This window comes from Takifugu flavidus, chromosome 18 (genome assembly GCF_003711565.1).
Source record: "Takifugu flavidus isolate HTHZ2018 chromosome 18, ASM371156v2, whole genome shotgun sequence".
Lineage (NCBI taxonomy): Eukaryota > Metazoa > Chordata > Actinopteri > Tetraodontiformes > Tetraodontidae > Takifugu > Takifugu flavidus.
Window position 1 is genome coordinate 9141663 of NC_079537.1, and position 17495 is coordinate 9159157.

The window sequence follows — 17495 nt, forward strand, 5'->3', positions numbered from 1 at the left end:
TGGTTGAAATGCAATTTTTCTCCCAGTTCAGTTTCAACATCTGGCTTAAAAATAAGACTAGAACACCCAACATGGGTAAGGACAAAGGCTTTACTCAATTATACCAAATACGTTTGCTGAAGGAGTATTCACGATATTCAAGTAAACACATTTAACTATAATGTGAATAGGGAACTGTTCACCGTTCCAAAATGACACGAAAATTGAACAATGAAAAGAAAAAAGCATCTCTCTATCAGTTGGTTGGTCAGTGAGGCAGAGAGAGAGAGAGAGAGAGAGAGAGAGAGAGAGAGAGAGAGAGAGAGAGAGAGAGAGAGAGATGAGTTCACGCACGCACTTACGCACGCACTGGCAGGCTTGGCTGCGTCAAATAGCCCTCTTTCTTTCATACGGCGTCCGACCACGGGCGTGCTGCTCCTAGCGTTTGCACCTTGCAAGCGCAGCAGTCACCTTCCAACCTCTGCGCCTCTCCTCTGCTCCGCTCGTTCGCACATATTCCCCCGGTCCAGAGCAAGGCACCGACAGCCTCTGAAGAGTGTGGAGCAGTGGGACCGGGCTTTTTCTTTTCCTCTCCTTGTCGCACAGTCTGTGATCCACAGAAGAATCGCGGCTGGTCACCTCGCTCCGCGCGTCCTGGTGATGAGGCTGGTGGCGCACGGCCGACACATCATTGAAGGAATCCGTCCGTGTCTGAAGAAACCGCCCCAGTAACGGGAGAGACAGCAGGCAGAGGTGCAGGAACCTCTGCTTGGACACTACCATTTCGGCTGACATGCATCTCTTTAGTGCAATGTTCCTGCTTGTGATGTTAGCTGCGATGCCCTGTAAGGTAAGAACTCCCGCATCAACCTCTGAAAACGCGTTGTGCAAAAGTTCCGAAGACAGTGCAGGTCCACTGTTTAGGCTCGATTAAATACAGGCAACTCCTTTATTCCGAGAGCAAAGTTAAAATTACGCATAGATACTAAGTTCGAGGATTTGCGCGATGTTGCAAAATCCGGAGTAATTTCATTCTAGATTTTTGTAAACGTAATAAATAAATTTATTAGGGATGTATGAGTAGAATAGGACGCATCTTGTTCATTGTTTGTGGACATTTTGTCTGTTTACAGCGCGTACCTGTCTCTGTTGCAGAGATACAGGTGTCCAAAGGAAACACCCCCATTTATTGAAATGACCAAATCCGCTGAAATCATCTGTGCGCGATTTATGGTCGAAATCGCTGCAGCCATAACCCAAGCCCTAAATTAGACCAGAACCCACAAATGGTTGTAAAGTAGAGACGTGTGACGTGTGAAAGTGTCGCGCAGTGATGAATGACAAGCACAGAAGAAATACGCGCTCCTTTGGGAAAAATAAATGATGAGCTGTGATGTGACGGTTGTAAATTGAAGTGAAGGGCGGTAAATCATTTGACCCAGAAAAGCTCTCAGCAAGGCATGGACATTTGAACTTGAAGGGCTTCAGCTGGTCAGCACCGTGCAGACATTATATGGTTTGCAGACAGAGCCACAGCACTGTTTAGTAGTTCTGTGCAGCAATTTATTCAGGAGCAGGGCTGCTGCCTTCTGACTCAATTATCACCTCAGACGGAGCCAGTCAGTCCCAGTGTTGGCAGCAGCGCCATAATCTCATCAGGCTCTGTTCGATTTAGAAGAAATATGCTTGTGAATAATAGGATCAGGGTGATGGCACGACTAAAGGCTTCACGGAGTCGCGTGCAACAGTGCAGTTCTGCAACACGTGTTGAGGCCGAGGCCGGTGCACTCATCGCACCGTGCGCAACCTTTCCCTCCTGTCATTACGAGGAAAGAAATAGCCCGTAGATTTGTGAGGTTGAGGAATAAATTATCTATAAAATGATGCCTGGATGTGAAAACACAGCAAAGGGCACGCGTTGCACCGCGCATTAGTGTTTTTGTGCCACATCTGCAAGGAGAGTTGGAAAATTGCAGTTGACCTTTAGCAATAGTTGAACCTGCAGCCTCTTCTCAGTCTGGTGAACAGGCCGTGCCATCCACCTCAGTGCCCGAGTCGCAGCTTTACCAGGAAACTGATTTAATTTCATGCGGTGTGAAACGAAGCGGACCCAAACCGCTCTACGATGATGTGCCCACTTTCCCCTTTGACTCCATTTAAAGCATCCAGATTATTTTGTTAGTGAGATGAATACAGATCAGCTTTGCTATCCTACAAACAGCAACGCCTTCACCCATATATTTAAATAAATGAAGAATAAATCATGTCACAGACTTTTACACCGGAGATCAAGCTGGCTCGTTATCATATCTTATCCCAGTCCGCTTGTAATTGGTGTTAGGGGGAACATTTGTTCTAAGTGTTGCATTAAATATTAAAATAGAATATCCTTAATTTGATTCCACTTGACTCATTAATATGGAAAACATAAAAAATCGTCTGTCTACTACAACACCAACAACATCGAATACGTGAGAGCCGACATCCACGTGTTCTCAGTCTGAGCACACGTCCGTATGAAATATTTAGGCTGCTTTAATGAGACAGATGCAGTGCGCTTGTACACATGCTGCATGTGTTTCTTAAGTACCCATGAACCCCTGGAGTCTTTGGCGTGAATGATACAGAAAGGCACCTGTTTGACATCAGTCCGTTCCTGACAGGGCCTTTGTGGCTCAGCTTCTTTCTGAAGCATCCACCTGGGTCGCGTGTTCTTTTCTGAGTCCTGTTTCACAAACCAAAACGTTTTGCAGAATTTATTTTTTATGTGCTATCTTCACCTAAAACACAAGGGTCATTTCAAATGTGCCCAAGGAGATTTATCTCCTGAAGAACCCAATCTTCCAAATAATTTATGCTTTAAACTCTGTAGTGTGAATTATTTCACTGTGGATTTTTTTCCAAAGGAGATTTATTTAAAAACATGAAAATAGACTAAATTCATTGACGTCCATTTCACCAAAGAGGTTTTCCTTTCTTCGTGAGACTTCAGTATTGGATTAATTGTAATCATCATAGAAAGACTCTCAAAAAATAAATAAATACAGCGGCACGAGAAATTTGTGGTGGACATAAAGTTGATTGATTTCCTGTCTTGGACTTTGAGGAACTTGATTGCATCTATTCTTAACCAAAACATAAAAACGAAGACTGGAAGCATCAATGTCAAATTATTCTTCTGATGAAAAAACCTCCACAACACATTCTGTTGTGTTCTCACTGGACAGTAAGCTGAACAGTCATTGGCCCAAGACTTGTGGCCCCAAACGCTCTCCGCTGTGTGGTGGGCAGTGAACAAACACTCGCTTTGGTTTTATGGGAGAAAAAACTAATTGCATTTCCTTCTCAAAGGCTCAGTCACCCTGTGTGAACCACTGGCAAGGACCTACTTAAACTGTGTCTGCTGATTTGACAACGGTTGGATTATTTTTACTTGTCCGGTCCGAGCGAATATAAATCCAGACGAACCTTTGCTGTTTAAAATAGCCGTTTACTAAGGGTGAACTTTTTTTATATTGCATTATATCGCATTAATAAATCTGCACTGAACAGTCAGATGACCCAAAAACTGACACCGTCTGCAGTCCCTCCACATGCGAGGGCAACAAGGACAGAGCTGCATCAGAGTCGGGGAGGACAGACAGCTGGCTTGGCCGATATCCAGTCCAGACAGTTTTGAGCCGACCACTGACCTGGCAGGAACCCTCTGGACAGAAAACTCTTTTCCTGGTGCTGTTCCAAAGGGAGCACACCAGAGGGAACACAGTAAAAGCCCTCCCTCTGACACGGATATAATGGAGCCACTTGTGGCAAATTTCATTTTCTTGTTTTTGTAGCAAAAGCCTCTTACGCCGCAGTTTCACCAAAATGCCAAAGCTTGTCAACCCTTGCAGGGGGGAGGGTACAGGTATTCAGGAGGAGGCACACTAGGAAACAGAGTGCATTCTGCCATGCAGCATCCAGACCCCGAGCTAGAATTGAAAAAAAGACAAGCTGCAGGGACGGGAGTGTAAATCTGCCAGGCAGAGACAAAATGCCTGGCTTACATTAGTGGCACTGCATGGTCACGTATGCCCAGCGAAGGTCAACGTGCAACACAAACACAACTCAAATTTACTTTGTGGCCAAGAGTTGCCTGATATGTACGCAGTGTGTATAATGTATACCATATCTCCTTCTATGTCCGCGGCCTGTTGTCATGTTCACTGTGACTGCGTTACAATCATGTTTAACACAATGAGCCGGCGTTGATGCACTCCCCATTATTATAGGAAGGTGCTGCTTCTCAATCAGCCCCAGATAATGAGGTTGCATTACGTTTGATTCGGGGCTGCTTGAAGAGATTGTATTGTGTATTCCTGTGTCATGACTGATTAGGGTAGCGCTTCAATCAATTCACAGTGATGATAAAACAGTGCCTGAGCCACAGTCGCACCTCCAAAGAGAATTGTGTCATAAAAGCCGCCCTGCATAAAGACAGAGGAGGGATCCGCTGAACCTTTGTACTTTTCTGGTGATGAGCTTTAATAAAGCTGGCTCCTCCTCACCACACAGCTCTGACAGTGCTGGAACTGCCGTTGATTTTTTTAAAAATAAATAAATTATGAGCTATGTATTGGCCTAACAATGTGTCCTCGTTCAGGCTTCCGGTCATTGTGCATGCTTTGTGATAGCAGTGCTGAGGGTTGTACTGGTTTGTTTACCTGTTTCTGGGTCAGTCTTCTAAATATGGCACCGAATGACTCAGATGGGGGCGATATTAGTACCTGATGATGGAGGTAAACTTCCCAGGCTCCAGCCAAGGGTTGAAATGGATGTCCGATTTTTCCTGTAGATGAGGCTACAGTCTGGATGTACTTGGCTAATTGATGAGTAGTCAGGCGGAGAAACATATGAGGTCAACAAGCAATGTCTTCACTCAGGACCTGGTGGTCCACTGGTTAGCATAGACAATGTAATTATCTCTCATTTCCAACAACCTGTTTTAGCTTTTTGAAGCACATCAGATGTCATATTTCCCTTGACTCTTTCCTCCCGCTCGTCGTGGGAAAAGCAGCTTCATTTGGATGAGGCTTTGTTGGTTTTTCAACATTTCAAAAGCTTTAAAACAACAGAGCAGCTCTGTTTTCAACTACTATCCTCATGAGAGTTTCCCTTTTGGGTGTCAGCATTTATCAGTTATCCCTCGGGAGCCACCATACTTACACCTTAAAATGGGTTTCAAAGTCAGGTAATGATGATGGTCCATTGTCTAGCCAGAAACCCTGGTGGCCCGCTGACCTGAAGGACCATCAACATGGCTTGGGCTTTCCATAGTTACTGTAATTAGAGAGGTCTTACATGTCTTCTGGGAGTGTAAATACAGATGTTACAGCTTTAGGGACAAGCTGGTGCCAGCTGCACAGTCACAGCCCGATTAAGTTTGATTTAGGGATGTGTGATAATCTATTGTTATTAGCCAATACAATAATCATCATTACCTGCTCACGGTGGTCAATAGCAATAAGATGACTAAATAATAATAAGCAAGAACTGATGACGAATGTTGTATTTAAACAGTAGGATGAAAAACATTCAGATTATGTCGACCTAAGGGTTGAAAAAAAATGCCACGAGCTGCATTAATGCTGATAACCAGTTCTTTTTGAGATAAATAGAAATAAACACAGGGATAAATATCAGCCAGGAGTCTGTAGGAAGTCCTTAAAAAGCACATTCCCCACCGCAGCGTCAGGTTCTTATATAACCTTTGTATTGTTTCCTTCACACTAACAAATTTTAAGGTGACTTATAACATTCGTTGTACTTGAGGTCTTCCTCTTCAGAGGAAACAGCCTCCCAGCGTGGCGCCACACTAATCCCTCGCAGCTCGCCACATCTTCTCCATGGCTCTTGTTCCTCCTGGCTGTTTTTCCACCACCTACAGCTTTGGAGTTTGTGGGCCTGCTAGATAAATGGAAACCATTATCGTTGGCTTTATTGTAAATTTCCATTATCGTCCCATAATTCACCAGTAGACAGGGCGCATCCTTGGTTTCAGTGCATGCAGGAGCGAGAAGATCAAAACGACTTGCGTTTGCTGAGCTTATAGTGGCCCATTCTTACCTCATTTACTGCCTTAATTACTTCAGACAGCTTCAGATGACTCTATAGGATGTTATTGGTATGCTGGCTGTCAATGGTGGATGAAATGATAAGCTTGACTGGTGGGATGAAAATCATCTCCCAGATCGCATTATCTCCTCTAGGTTCTCTTCCTGTCTGTGTGCGTGTGCTGGTGGGTGCAGGACTCCCAGAGGTTTGTGCCTCTGACTCTGAGCAACAGTGACATTTCTCTGACAACACCCAGAACAGGCAAACACATGCACTCGCTCATGCGCGCGGAAACGCTGTCTGTCTTTCTCACACACGCGCGTGCACGTGTTGCTTTTGTCTGCCTTTCTGATTCTCCTTTGCGCTGCAGCTCACAAACATGTCAGCAATGGCATCCAGAGCCAACCAACACGTTAAATCAATACCAACAAAGATGGCTGAGGCACCTTAGTCGGTGCTAGGTGACAGTGGGACTGACGGATGCTGATTAGAGTCCAGACATGTTTGATCATCAGATCAGTGCAGCCGCTGGTGATACACAACAATCAGAGGTTACCGTGGCTTCCAGACTTTGGGGCTTTTCTGGTCCGTCCCCCGTTTTATTGCATCGCGGTACCTTCTGACCAGTTTTCTGTACGACCTTGCTTTCCCCAGCTCAATGAATCTTTTATGAGCCTGGCAATGTGGGTTTCTGCGTAGAAGATTGGAATATAAATATGGCTTGTTGCGCCTAGAGCTCCACTTGCCGCTCTGATACAAAGGCTTCCAGATGACGGAGCAGATTGGACAAGTTGCCACTTGAGCAGTGCTCTTCGCGTCTCTTTGTCTTTGTCAGAAAGACGCGGATTTCACACCAGCGCGTCAGATGTAGATTCTCCCACCTGCACAAGCACATGGACAGAGGAAGAAGAGGGGGAAAAAAACCCTTGGGGAATATTTTTCCCTCTGAAATTGATTTTTTTTGGTTTATTTCCTCCCTGCATTTTTAGGAACAGTGGCACAGTCATGTTTGCAGCCTGTCCTCCCTTTCTGAAATCACCTGATCTCACACCAGCTCATCTCACCGTGTTTGCGGGTCAGAATTACCTCCTGCGGGGGCTCTGGTTTTGTGGACTGAAGGATGAGAGATACGTGGTTCAGCAGTGGCCCTCTAAATTGATGCACTTTTCGCGCGGCGCTGTCAGAATAAGTAAGCCACTATGCACGGCCATTGATGAGGAAGGCTTTCTGTGAGTGGCTGACAAGGCTTTAAGGTTCCAGCCAGGGAGGCGTAGGAGTCCAGACACTGCTGCATATCAAGCAGGCTGGCAGAGTTGCTGTCTGCAGACCCACACTGAGAAGGGCGCTGAGGTCTTTTGATAGAGACACGAGATGCCAAAGAGAGAGAGGACAACATGCTACAGTAGAAGAAAAATAAGTCTGGATTCTATATGTGGGTATGGCCACAGCAGAGTGCCATAAAGGGAACAACACACTGCTAATTAGAATCTCTGGAGGCATCATTTTAAAGATGAATCAAATTAGAATTATGACATTTACTGCAATAAATTGGATCTAGCTTTGATGAATTACATAAATTAGATGAAAGTGATGTAACACGCCGACTTTTGGATTCATTTATTATTGATCAGTCGGCTCAGTTTTAGTTAAGCACATTAGTCTGAAGGCTCCTACAGTGAGTGTCGTCCAGGAACCATCCATCCATGCGCAGCCCTATCGATTCCTTGCTAGGCTCATTTCACAAATACTTTGTGGCCTTGTACCACACAGCCACTCCTTTTATTTTATTTTATAACAAAAGACATCAGAGTACTGCAAAATATTCCAAAAAAGTCTCTAAAAACAAATCACCCAGTGAGCTCCATCTTGGCCAACTTAAATGTTCATGCTGATTGTGCCTTTAAATAAAGTGCTGCACGCACGCACGCACGCACGCATGCACACACACACACACACACACACACACACACACACTGATTTAGTGATGAGGTTTTAGTGGGTTGTGTTTTTGGACACTGGGCTGGAATCAGTTTCACAATCATGAGCAGTAAGCGTGTGAGAGGCTGAGAGAAAGAGGAACAGACAGAGTTGGTAGAAATGGAAGATTGCGGGCTGGGTAGAGGTAGAAATAGAAGCGCGTCTCTTCTGTTCCAGACTGCCTGCAGGATGATTATCTTTCGCATCTTAACCCAAAGAAGAATAATAATTAGAGGACTATTACACTGCGGCGCCATTATACAGTACTTCCTTATTGGCACTCAGGGCTCATGCAGATTGTCTTTAATTACCCTCATCCTGCCTTGTCTATACAGCTCCGTTCAGGACAAAACAATAGCATGTGCGTTCACTCAAGCAGCTAGAGGGAGGGAAGATGAAGAATTGGCCAGAAAAAAAGAAAAAGGAATATAATGTAGAGTGGCATTATTGTGTGTGTGTGGGGACATCACAACCAGCTGCTATGACATCATATTTGTGTGCTGGAAGATATCCAGCACAATACCTGAGCCCACATCTCCCTCTGGCCCTGGAAGAAAAGCTAGAAGCTTTAAATATCAGTGAAATATACAGTACAGTCAAGTGGTGTCTGCCTGGGCTGCAGGCGTCCGTGTTGCGTTTGTGTGTGTCAGAGACGAGAGCTTCAGCCACAGTAATGGTGATGCGATGAATAGATATTTCAGGAGAAGTCTCGCTTTTGAAAGCCTAAAGCTTCAGGCTGCCGCTCCCCTCGGGCCTGGTGCTCATCTCTTACTGCTCTCAGTAGAAGTAGCAGCACCCATCCAGCTGGTGCACGGACCTTCAATAAAGTGTGCTTCTCATCTGCACTCCTCTAACTTCTGAGGTTCATCTCTGACACCTGAATGCACCTTCTGCTTTTCCTGTGCACCCAGGCATCACCCACAAATATACTGCTTGGGGGGGTGGGGGGTGGGTGTGAAGCCTGTAGATGTTCAGTCTATAGCTTCAAATCCAGACATCTGTATAAACCGAGCCTGTAATGACACCAGCTTTTTCTAGCGTATATTTCCTCACCGTAGTCTGATAGAGCAATAAATTCAGAGATGCATCTTGGTGTAGTTTATGATCAGCTGTGCTCTGCATCTTCTAAGAGATGTGAATGAAGATCCATCACCATGGTCCTCCTCTGCTCCTTCCTCCAGCCTGCCTTCTCCTACCTAATAACGAATACACACACACACACACACACACACACACACACACACACACACAAATGGCTGCCAAATGGCAGCCTAAAGAGGGGGAGGAGGGGGGTGCTCTGTGAGGTGTGGGCACCACTCTTCATATATGGAAATGTCCTCCTGTCAGTTTGTTTATTTAATCAGTTTCGTGAAGACTTTTGAATTCATAGCATGTAACGCACGTTAACACACAATTAACGATGTATTTTCAATAATAATTCCTTCCTCTCCTTCAGCGTTTGAGGCACAACTTCACAAAAGCACACAGAGACAAGCCCATTTGTTTATTTTGGTGTTTCTCTTAACCATTTTGCCCACAACTCCATGCAGCAGTAAATGTAATACTCCGTTCGAGGCGGTTTTTCGACTTCTCTCCGTTGCACATCGTGCCTGTGCTGTGCTAATAATGTGGCCCTAATTAAATGTTACAGCTTCCCTGAGCATTAATGACCTGAAGACAAAGGATACAAATGGAGGTTTCAGTGTGAGCTTGGACAAAGTGGCTGGATGAAAGACTGCAGGCTGGTTCTGTCCCTTCATTACTGAGACACAGTGGTAACTGATGGACTCTGGCCATTGTTGGATCCAGAGCATTAAGGGTTCTTCTCTCTTTTTTTAATAACTGCTGTAAACTCTCCAGCTGTAATTGGCAGCATCCTGCCGCTCCTCTCTGGTTTTGTTCGATTTGCTATTGCAGACAGGGCGCAAAAGGAGACAAGATGTAAATTCGTCACCTTGGGGATTTTCAAAAGCATCGCCATCTTTTTCTCTCCTTGCTGTTGGTTTTCCTCCTCTCTGTCTCTCTGAGGCTCGGCTAAACATGAAAATCTGTCCTCTTTTGTGTTCCCCATCACCTTATTCTTTGAGTTTTGAGGATCGTGGTCATCACCTCATCACTGTGATGCTGCCACTGCAAACAGATGATATTAAAATGATGAGAATTCCTTTCTACTCAATTAAAAGACGCCGCGTGCACAGTCTGACATTGCTGTGAATCTTTGTGGGTTTTTTGGGGGGGTTTTTGCAGATAGAGATGAGGTCATAAGCATGTTTAACCCTTACCCTTGTAATTATCAGTGGTTGTTTCAGACTGCGTGAGGGCATCACTCTCTCGACAGGAATATCTTGAATTCTTGATTAGCGTGCAGGAGCAAAGGTCAGGATGTGTCAGCACAGCAAAGAAGGATCTTTTTTATGGGACACTGGTAATCAAGGCGTGTAGTCAGGGGTGATCATCGTAATTGCATACAGTGTGTGAACGTCTGCATGTCCATATACGCCTGATTGCCTCCATGTGCGGGCAATTTAACCGGGCCCATTTAGCCCCGGAAATGCTGTGCAGACTGTATTCAGCTGGTGCGGCTGGCATGGGTTGGTGCAGAACAGTGGAGGACTCACGCTGCGATGCGGAGCACATGGCAGCTGATTGCTGCATGCAATTCTTCTCTCTGATCGCACTTTTCCTTCATGAGCGCTGAGCGAAAGGATCCGCATGGGCCAAATGGATATCTTCATTACTGCAAAGATAATCAGACCTATGTCATTTAAATCAAAGCTGAATGTTGCATTTGAACAAATATCACATTGGTTTCAGTTTACAGGTTGAACATCTTACGGGTCACTAATAACACTGAAGTGAGGTGATCTCGCTTCACCCCACATATAAATGTAACAATTTGTGCCAGAATGACTCTGTCAACAGGATTTAGCAGGTTCTCTGAGGCGAGTGTACTGTGAGCTGGCATCAGTATAGGCTGATTAGATAGAATAGTCTCTGGAGACAACGGATGGACTCACCACAGGGTAATGTAGGTGTGTTACAGTCAATACGGTCAGCCTGACACACTTACGCTATTGATTTTTTTTCCACGGGAAGGAAAGCTTCTCACTTGTTAGCAGACATGACTGCACAAACGTGATCTTTTTTCTGTAATTTATAGGCCAGTGAGGCTATTGGTCTCTTCCTTTATTTTCTATTATATTATGCAGATGCTGCATACGTAACCTGCAGATCACTGAAAACTTGTTAGAGGTTATTGTAGATGTGAGGAGAGAAAATACAGTGTCGACACACGTGCAGATCTGTGGCTGCGAATTCAAGCAGGCCTCCCGTGCATCAACAAATCTGTCGCAAACGCATTAAATGCTCCTGTATTTTATTTTTGGAGGTTGTAGTGCTTAAAGATGTGCTGATGTTGCTGGACATATTGAGTCTATATGCATTCATGGTGCACACTCACTCCTATTTTACAGCATATTGAACTAGAGAGGCTGTGCTCTCTGTACTCTATGCATGTGGGGGTTAGCGCTGCAATAATAAAATGTAAAACCCCAGAGGAATATCCTTGGTCAAGGCCCACAGGAGCTGCGAATAGATTAAATACTCCTCGTTGAAGCGCGGCGATATGCACCAGCTTCAACCCTACATTATAACCTCTTTCTGTCATTTAAACTGTTCCCATGGTAATGGAGGTCACACTCAATTTAAGCTGATTTTGATATATTTAGAAGGCAGCGGGCCCTCGTGTCCATCATCTTATTTCTGAAGGACAGTATTCTTCGACATTGGCATCTTCCAGAGCTCAAGCGGGGGCTGTGTTTATGTGCAGCCTGGCCGTGTCAGTCATAACAACTCTTCATCATGGTGACGGATGTCTTTGTAATTAGCTGAGGTGTAATTCGGTCCTTTATTTCAGCCACATCTGTTTGTATTCCCAGCAAGTAAGTAGGCAGTGCATGGTCTTTTCTCCTCCCCAGTAATTTTACCTCACTCGTAGCACGTCCCTGTGGCCTCGGGGCTTTGTAGCACTTTACTGCCATCCATCGATGGGATGCTTTTTCTGCAGTTCGCAGGATTTTATTTTACTATTTGAATTGATTAAAACTGTCCTTTAGAGAGCATGCCCCTGGCAAGAAATGCAGAGGACTGTTTGGGGGTTTTTTTTAGCTTCTGTCCATACAGCATACGGCCATATTGAGATGTTTGTGGAGAAACGGTCTCCCTCCGTGTTTGCATGTCTGGGTCCGAGGATGAGCCCAAGATTAGCGCTCAGACAGTTCATGACAGAAATAGTCAAAGGGAGGACACACGCAGGGCACAGGAGGAGACGCATGATATGATGCCATTTTCCCCAGAGGGCCCCAGAGAGACAGCAGAGACTGTGAGAAGACTTAAAGGCGAAATAAAATTCCCAGGGACAAAAAAAAAGCAGCAGCAGAAGAGGGGAGATAATGGCAACAGTCAACGTCAGAGGGCTAATTATCAGAGTGGAAATGATGAGGAACGGCTTTGAAAAACAAGATAAAATGAATACATTTAAAGTTAAAGACTTCCTTGTGCTCCTACTGAATCGAGGCTTATTGTGACAAAGACCCTGTGATTGGACAAATGATTGGCAGAATCTAATCTTTTAGATATGTTCATCATTTCCCTATATTTTAAATCAACAAAAACTGACATCTGACCTTCGCTCAAGGGGGCATTTGTTTCAGTTGTTAGAGATCAGAAATGCACTGCTAAATCAAATACATATGCAGAATTGTCCATACTAATGTTTGACAAAAAGAAGACTTATATATAGAACAGGAGACATGAGAGCTTCTGACAGCAGCCACTTTGGATTCAGTTATTGTGCATCCATCAGGTGCAGCGTGCACACAGGAAGAAAGGAGTCTGTGCTAATGATGCAACACCAAAAGGCTAACTAAACTCAAAAAATACAATAAATAGGAAGGATTTATTTTTCATCTCAACTGGAATCATATAATACATCTGGATACAATCGATTTTGCATGTTACTGTTTCAACTAAAGTGCCATCCTATTTTGGTAATAGGTTTTATCAAATGTAGCAGAACACTAATACTTGTGAGCCCTTTGCGGTGGTTGATAAATCAGCTTCACACACTATATACTGACGCTAGCTGAAAATAGAACATTTTTCTCTCCCTTTCTTTAAGCCTATTTTCAGGCCTGGCTGAGACGTAGCTCAAAAATAGAAAAATGCATTTAATTGTATGAACATCGTGTGTTTATTTTTTTTTTAGACATTAAAGAATTGTCCGATAAGAATTTAATAGCTGAATAAAAATTTAGCAGTGAGCTGCTCAACTATTTGATATTTGCTGCCACCTTGTGGAAACTAAAATCGTTGCACTATCAGAAGCGCAAGCTCAGACAGTTCGCCTTCCCGAAGAAGCCTCCAAGCAAATGTATCTCCTAATTACCACATTTTCTTCTATAAATACTGAACCGATAATTATATTCTTTAACTCGTTGTAAATCTAGCTTGAAACGAAGTCCAATATTATCCAATGCTACTGTGTTATGCACAAAAACCTGAAAATAATTGAACGCTCGAATCCTTCCAAAAAAAAAATCTTGGTCCTAAACGTCTAATTATCAAAAAGCTAAATCTGTTCATAATTTTGATGTTTTTCCAGTTTTTTCCACGTGGGGGCAGAATTGCACCAAAAATAGGTCGACGATGTCGACAGCAGGTCGAAGGAGTAACGTTTTTGGATGAGGCTCAAAAAGCTGTCCCTTCTCTGGTCCTGTCAGAGTCCACCTCACACAGCCGGTAACACTCACCTAGTGTGGCAGGACGGTGGAGGGCAACCACCAAACTGAATAAGTCAGCAGATCCAGGAAATGATACGACTTGGCTGGATTGCCTGAGGAAGCCATTCTGTCATCATTATGCACGACTCGGAGACAACGTGATACCATATGAGTCCCAGCAAACTGCTGAAACTGCTGCAAGGAGACAAGAAGTGGAGCGGGTGGTATATTCAGACAGCCACCAAGCAGATGATTAATGTAAACTTAAACCATCACAGGAAAAACTGACGTCTTGACGTCCCTTCATCTAGTGCAGCAATTCTATTGTTATTAAAGTGTTATTGCTGTTATTGACACCAGCCCGATGGTGTCAAACTAAACTTTCACTTTCAGTTCAACATGTTTTGAAAGGTTTAAACCTTAATAAATACAAATATGATTCATGCAGAAGGTAAAATGCTATATAAGATACAAGCTACCGTAATCTATGACGTGTCATAAAGCAGAATAATGCTGCTGAAAGCGGGCGTCTCGTATATTAAAGGATGTGACTGCCATCTCCACATGTCTACACTGCCAGCCGTCTTTATATTTAATCTTTTTATACGTGCATATAACCCTGAATAAAAAAGTGCTGGGCACATTAATAACTAAAATTTTGACAAAGATGGAAAAAGAGGAGAATTTATTAAGTTGTAAAACTGGTCTGCAGAGGCTGGTCTGTGAGATCGAGGCGGCCGGTGCTCAGGGAAGAGAGAAAGGGAGGGAGAGAGAGCGACACAGAGAAGGGGGGAGGGAGGGTGAGGAGGAGGCAGTCACTCTGAGAGGGAAGATTCCAGCGTAATGCTGCTGGATGTGATCTGCTCTCCTAGAACCAGTCTCCCAGCGTCCCCGTGACCGAGCCAGTGCTGCCGGACTCCTGTAACTGTCCTTCACCCGCTCTGGGAGGCTGGGCAGCTGCCGGGGCTGTGGTCGGGTCTGACAGGCTGGTTCGGTGGCCGGGCTGTCTGGAGCCAAGGTTCATCAAAGGGCACGGCTGGGCTGGCTGAAGAGCACCACAGGAAGCAGACATGAGCGTCCCCATGCTGAAGATCGGAGCGGTGCTCAGCACGATGGCCATGGTGACCAACTGGATGTCTCAGACTCTGCCTTCCCTGGTGGGACTCAATGGGACTGCCATCTCCAGAGGGGGGAGCTCAGAGCGGATTGTCAGTGTGCGTATGGCAATTTTTTTTAGCTTTTCTGCACCTCAGTGCATGCATGCTGTCCCTCTACACATGAGCGGGGTCATAGAACAAAGCAGAGTGTGTTTCAGTAACTATGGATTTGGGACTTAGTAAGGGGGGGCATAGAGATCTTCACGTGAGCAGCGCCTAAACCGTTCATGAGCGGTGGCGGGAGACCGAGGAAGCTGCGCAGCCCTCTGAGGTAAATCATATGGTTTTTTTGGCAGGGTGAGGAGAGGTAGGGAGCTGTTCTGAGTGATGCTCTGGCTGATCCCATCTGTCAGCCTCCTCCGGGGTTGGACGGGTGATGCTCGCATTTAGAGGTGATGGGGACGACTGGGAGGTGCAGACAGCGCGAGAGCTGCAACTATGCCTCATTTCTTGAAATTCATTCAACTGGGAAAGAAAAACACTTGAGTATCATATACAAACACGTTGGATTTTGTCAGTAAAAGGTGTTAAGCTGGGAAAAAATAGTAAAAGCCTCCCCCTCCATGTCTTCTTTAATGTCTTGTCTCAATACGAAAAGTGTTTGTGTCTGTGTGTGTGTGTGTGTGTGTGTGTGTGTGTGTGTGTGTGTGTGTGTGTGTGTGTGTGTGTGTGTTCCTCTAAGTGCATTTAAGCATTCACACGTCTCACAGGTGAAGGCCCATCTGTTTGAAGAAGAGTTTTATAATTTATTATACTTTGTTTGAGCACCAACGTGCCACTTTCTGTCTGCATAATTGTGTTCCTGAGAGCCGTTGGAAAGAAACAAGGCTGGTTTAAAACAACACTGGTGTTTTTTTCTCATGTTTTTCTCAGAATCCTGCTCCTCCCCTGTCAGCGGCAATAAAAACGCTTCCATTTTTTCCCTGAGTAAATTTATTCTGATGAGGATTTAAGGCCGACAGGAAGCTCCGACATTAACGTTTCTGACTGGATTGAATGGAACATTGGCAGTAATAAGTGGATATTTTCTTTCAGGCGAACCTCTTTTACAAGAAACAGAGGGAGGGGAAAAAATGTAACCGTTTAAATTCATTTCATCAAATTTTCATCAAGACCGATGAGGCGGCGCAACGGTGCCAAGAAACATTAGAGGGTAACAGTGTGTGTGTGGTTATGGGAAATGTCATCGCTTTGAGACAGAAATCATTTCCCTCATAAACACTGGCACCAAATAAAAGTTCAGTGTAAAGCTTCGCCTCTAAGTCCCATCACTATTGATGAGACCCGTGTTGTGATGATGGCAGGGGCACCTCGTGACCCTCTCGGGGTTTCCAGCTCCGATCAAAGATGATTTAGCTGCTTGTGACGCGGTGGAGCGCCGGTGGCCGCTGCCTTGCTGCTCCTCGTGTGCGCTCGGCCCATATTTTCTCAGCTCGCAGCTATTTTCAAAGCTCGCTTTGCTTTCTTTCTGTGTCTGTCATCCAAGCAGCTGGTCTGAGAACACACTTGACTGAGATGTTGTCGGCCATCGCTGGTCCACACGGCACTAAAGTCATTCCTCACAGGGAACTGGTGTGACTAAACGGTCTGGCCAGCATCAACCAGACATCTGCCAGATGTTTCATGCATAACATTATCATTCTTACTGTCTTTTACAGCATTTAATAACCCTAAACATTGTTTATAATGAAGAAAAAATGCATCGGTGTAAAAGTGCTAAAGGAAAACACGGAGACATTTAGAATGTATTTAGGCAGCTTCAAAATGATTAGGTTTAGCTACATGAACAGAATCTTCTTGCATTAGAAAGAAAAGTATTTTATTATCACCTCTTACCTCACGCAGATCCCTTTCCTCATTAATTTGATGCTAATTTGCTAAAACATGTTCTATTGCTATTAGTATAAGAGCAGTACTGAAGCAGTGGAAGGTTTCAACAGTCTTTTGCTGTGATTTAGCCGTTAGCCCGTCTGCAGACACTCGTCTCTTTTGCTGTGATGCTGACGCTGCACTCTGCCCAGACGACTATTGTGATTCATTTAAAGACACCTAAACAATTGCAGGGGTTTTCGGTGCTTTTTTGTGCTGACGCAGCTCTACAACAAAGTGCTGTGCAAAAGTGCTTCCTCACACAATTATGCTAGAGTATTAAAGCCGTCTGGGCATGATATCAAGCAGATGGCCTTGTCATCAATGTCATAGGTGATCTGAGTATCTCCAGTATGTGAAATAGCTCAGTGCAGCAACCTACTAAAAATGGAAAACCCTAAAACAACACACAGCAGCAGACGAACGGTGACGCCTCAGATTTAGGGGTCACGCAGCCTCCACACTACATTTTCCTCCACTTGAACACTGTGCTCTAACACTTTGCACAGCTTCCTTCTCCATTTTCCCCGGTGCTGTTATCTCCCTGCCCTTTCTCACACCATGACGGTGTTATCTTGTCCCTTTTTACTGCAAATAAGATACCAAATGCTTTGAAAGGAGGCAGCTAAAAATACACAGT

At 44.6% G+C, this 17495-nt stretch overlaps 1 protein-coding gene across 2 annotated transcripts in view; it reads left to right on the forward strand.

Moving 5' to 3' along the window:
- Window positions 1-367: 367 nt before the first annotated feature.
- The window catches only part of olfm2a (olfactomedin 2a), a 28687-nt gene continuing 11559 nt past the window's right edge, over window positions 368-17495 (forward strand). Inside the window, exon 1 of one of the 2 annotated variants that reach the window (XM_057014870.1) lies at window positions 368-829. In XM_057014870.1, coding sequence (XP_056870850.1) covers window positions 773-829 — 57 coding nt within the window. In that variant the 5' untranslated portion in view covers window positions 368-772. Of the gene's footprint in view, window positions 830-14640; window positions 15044-17495 lie in introns of those variants that run through there. The other variant, XM_057014869.1, reaches the window with a different exon arrangement.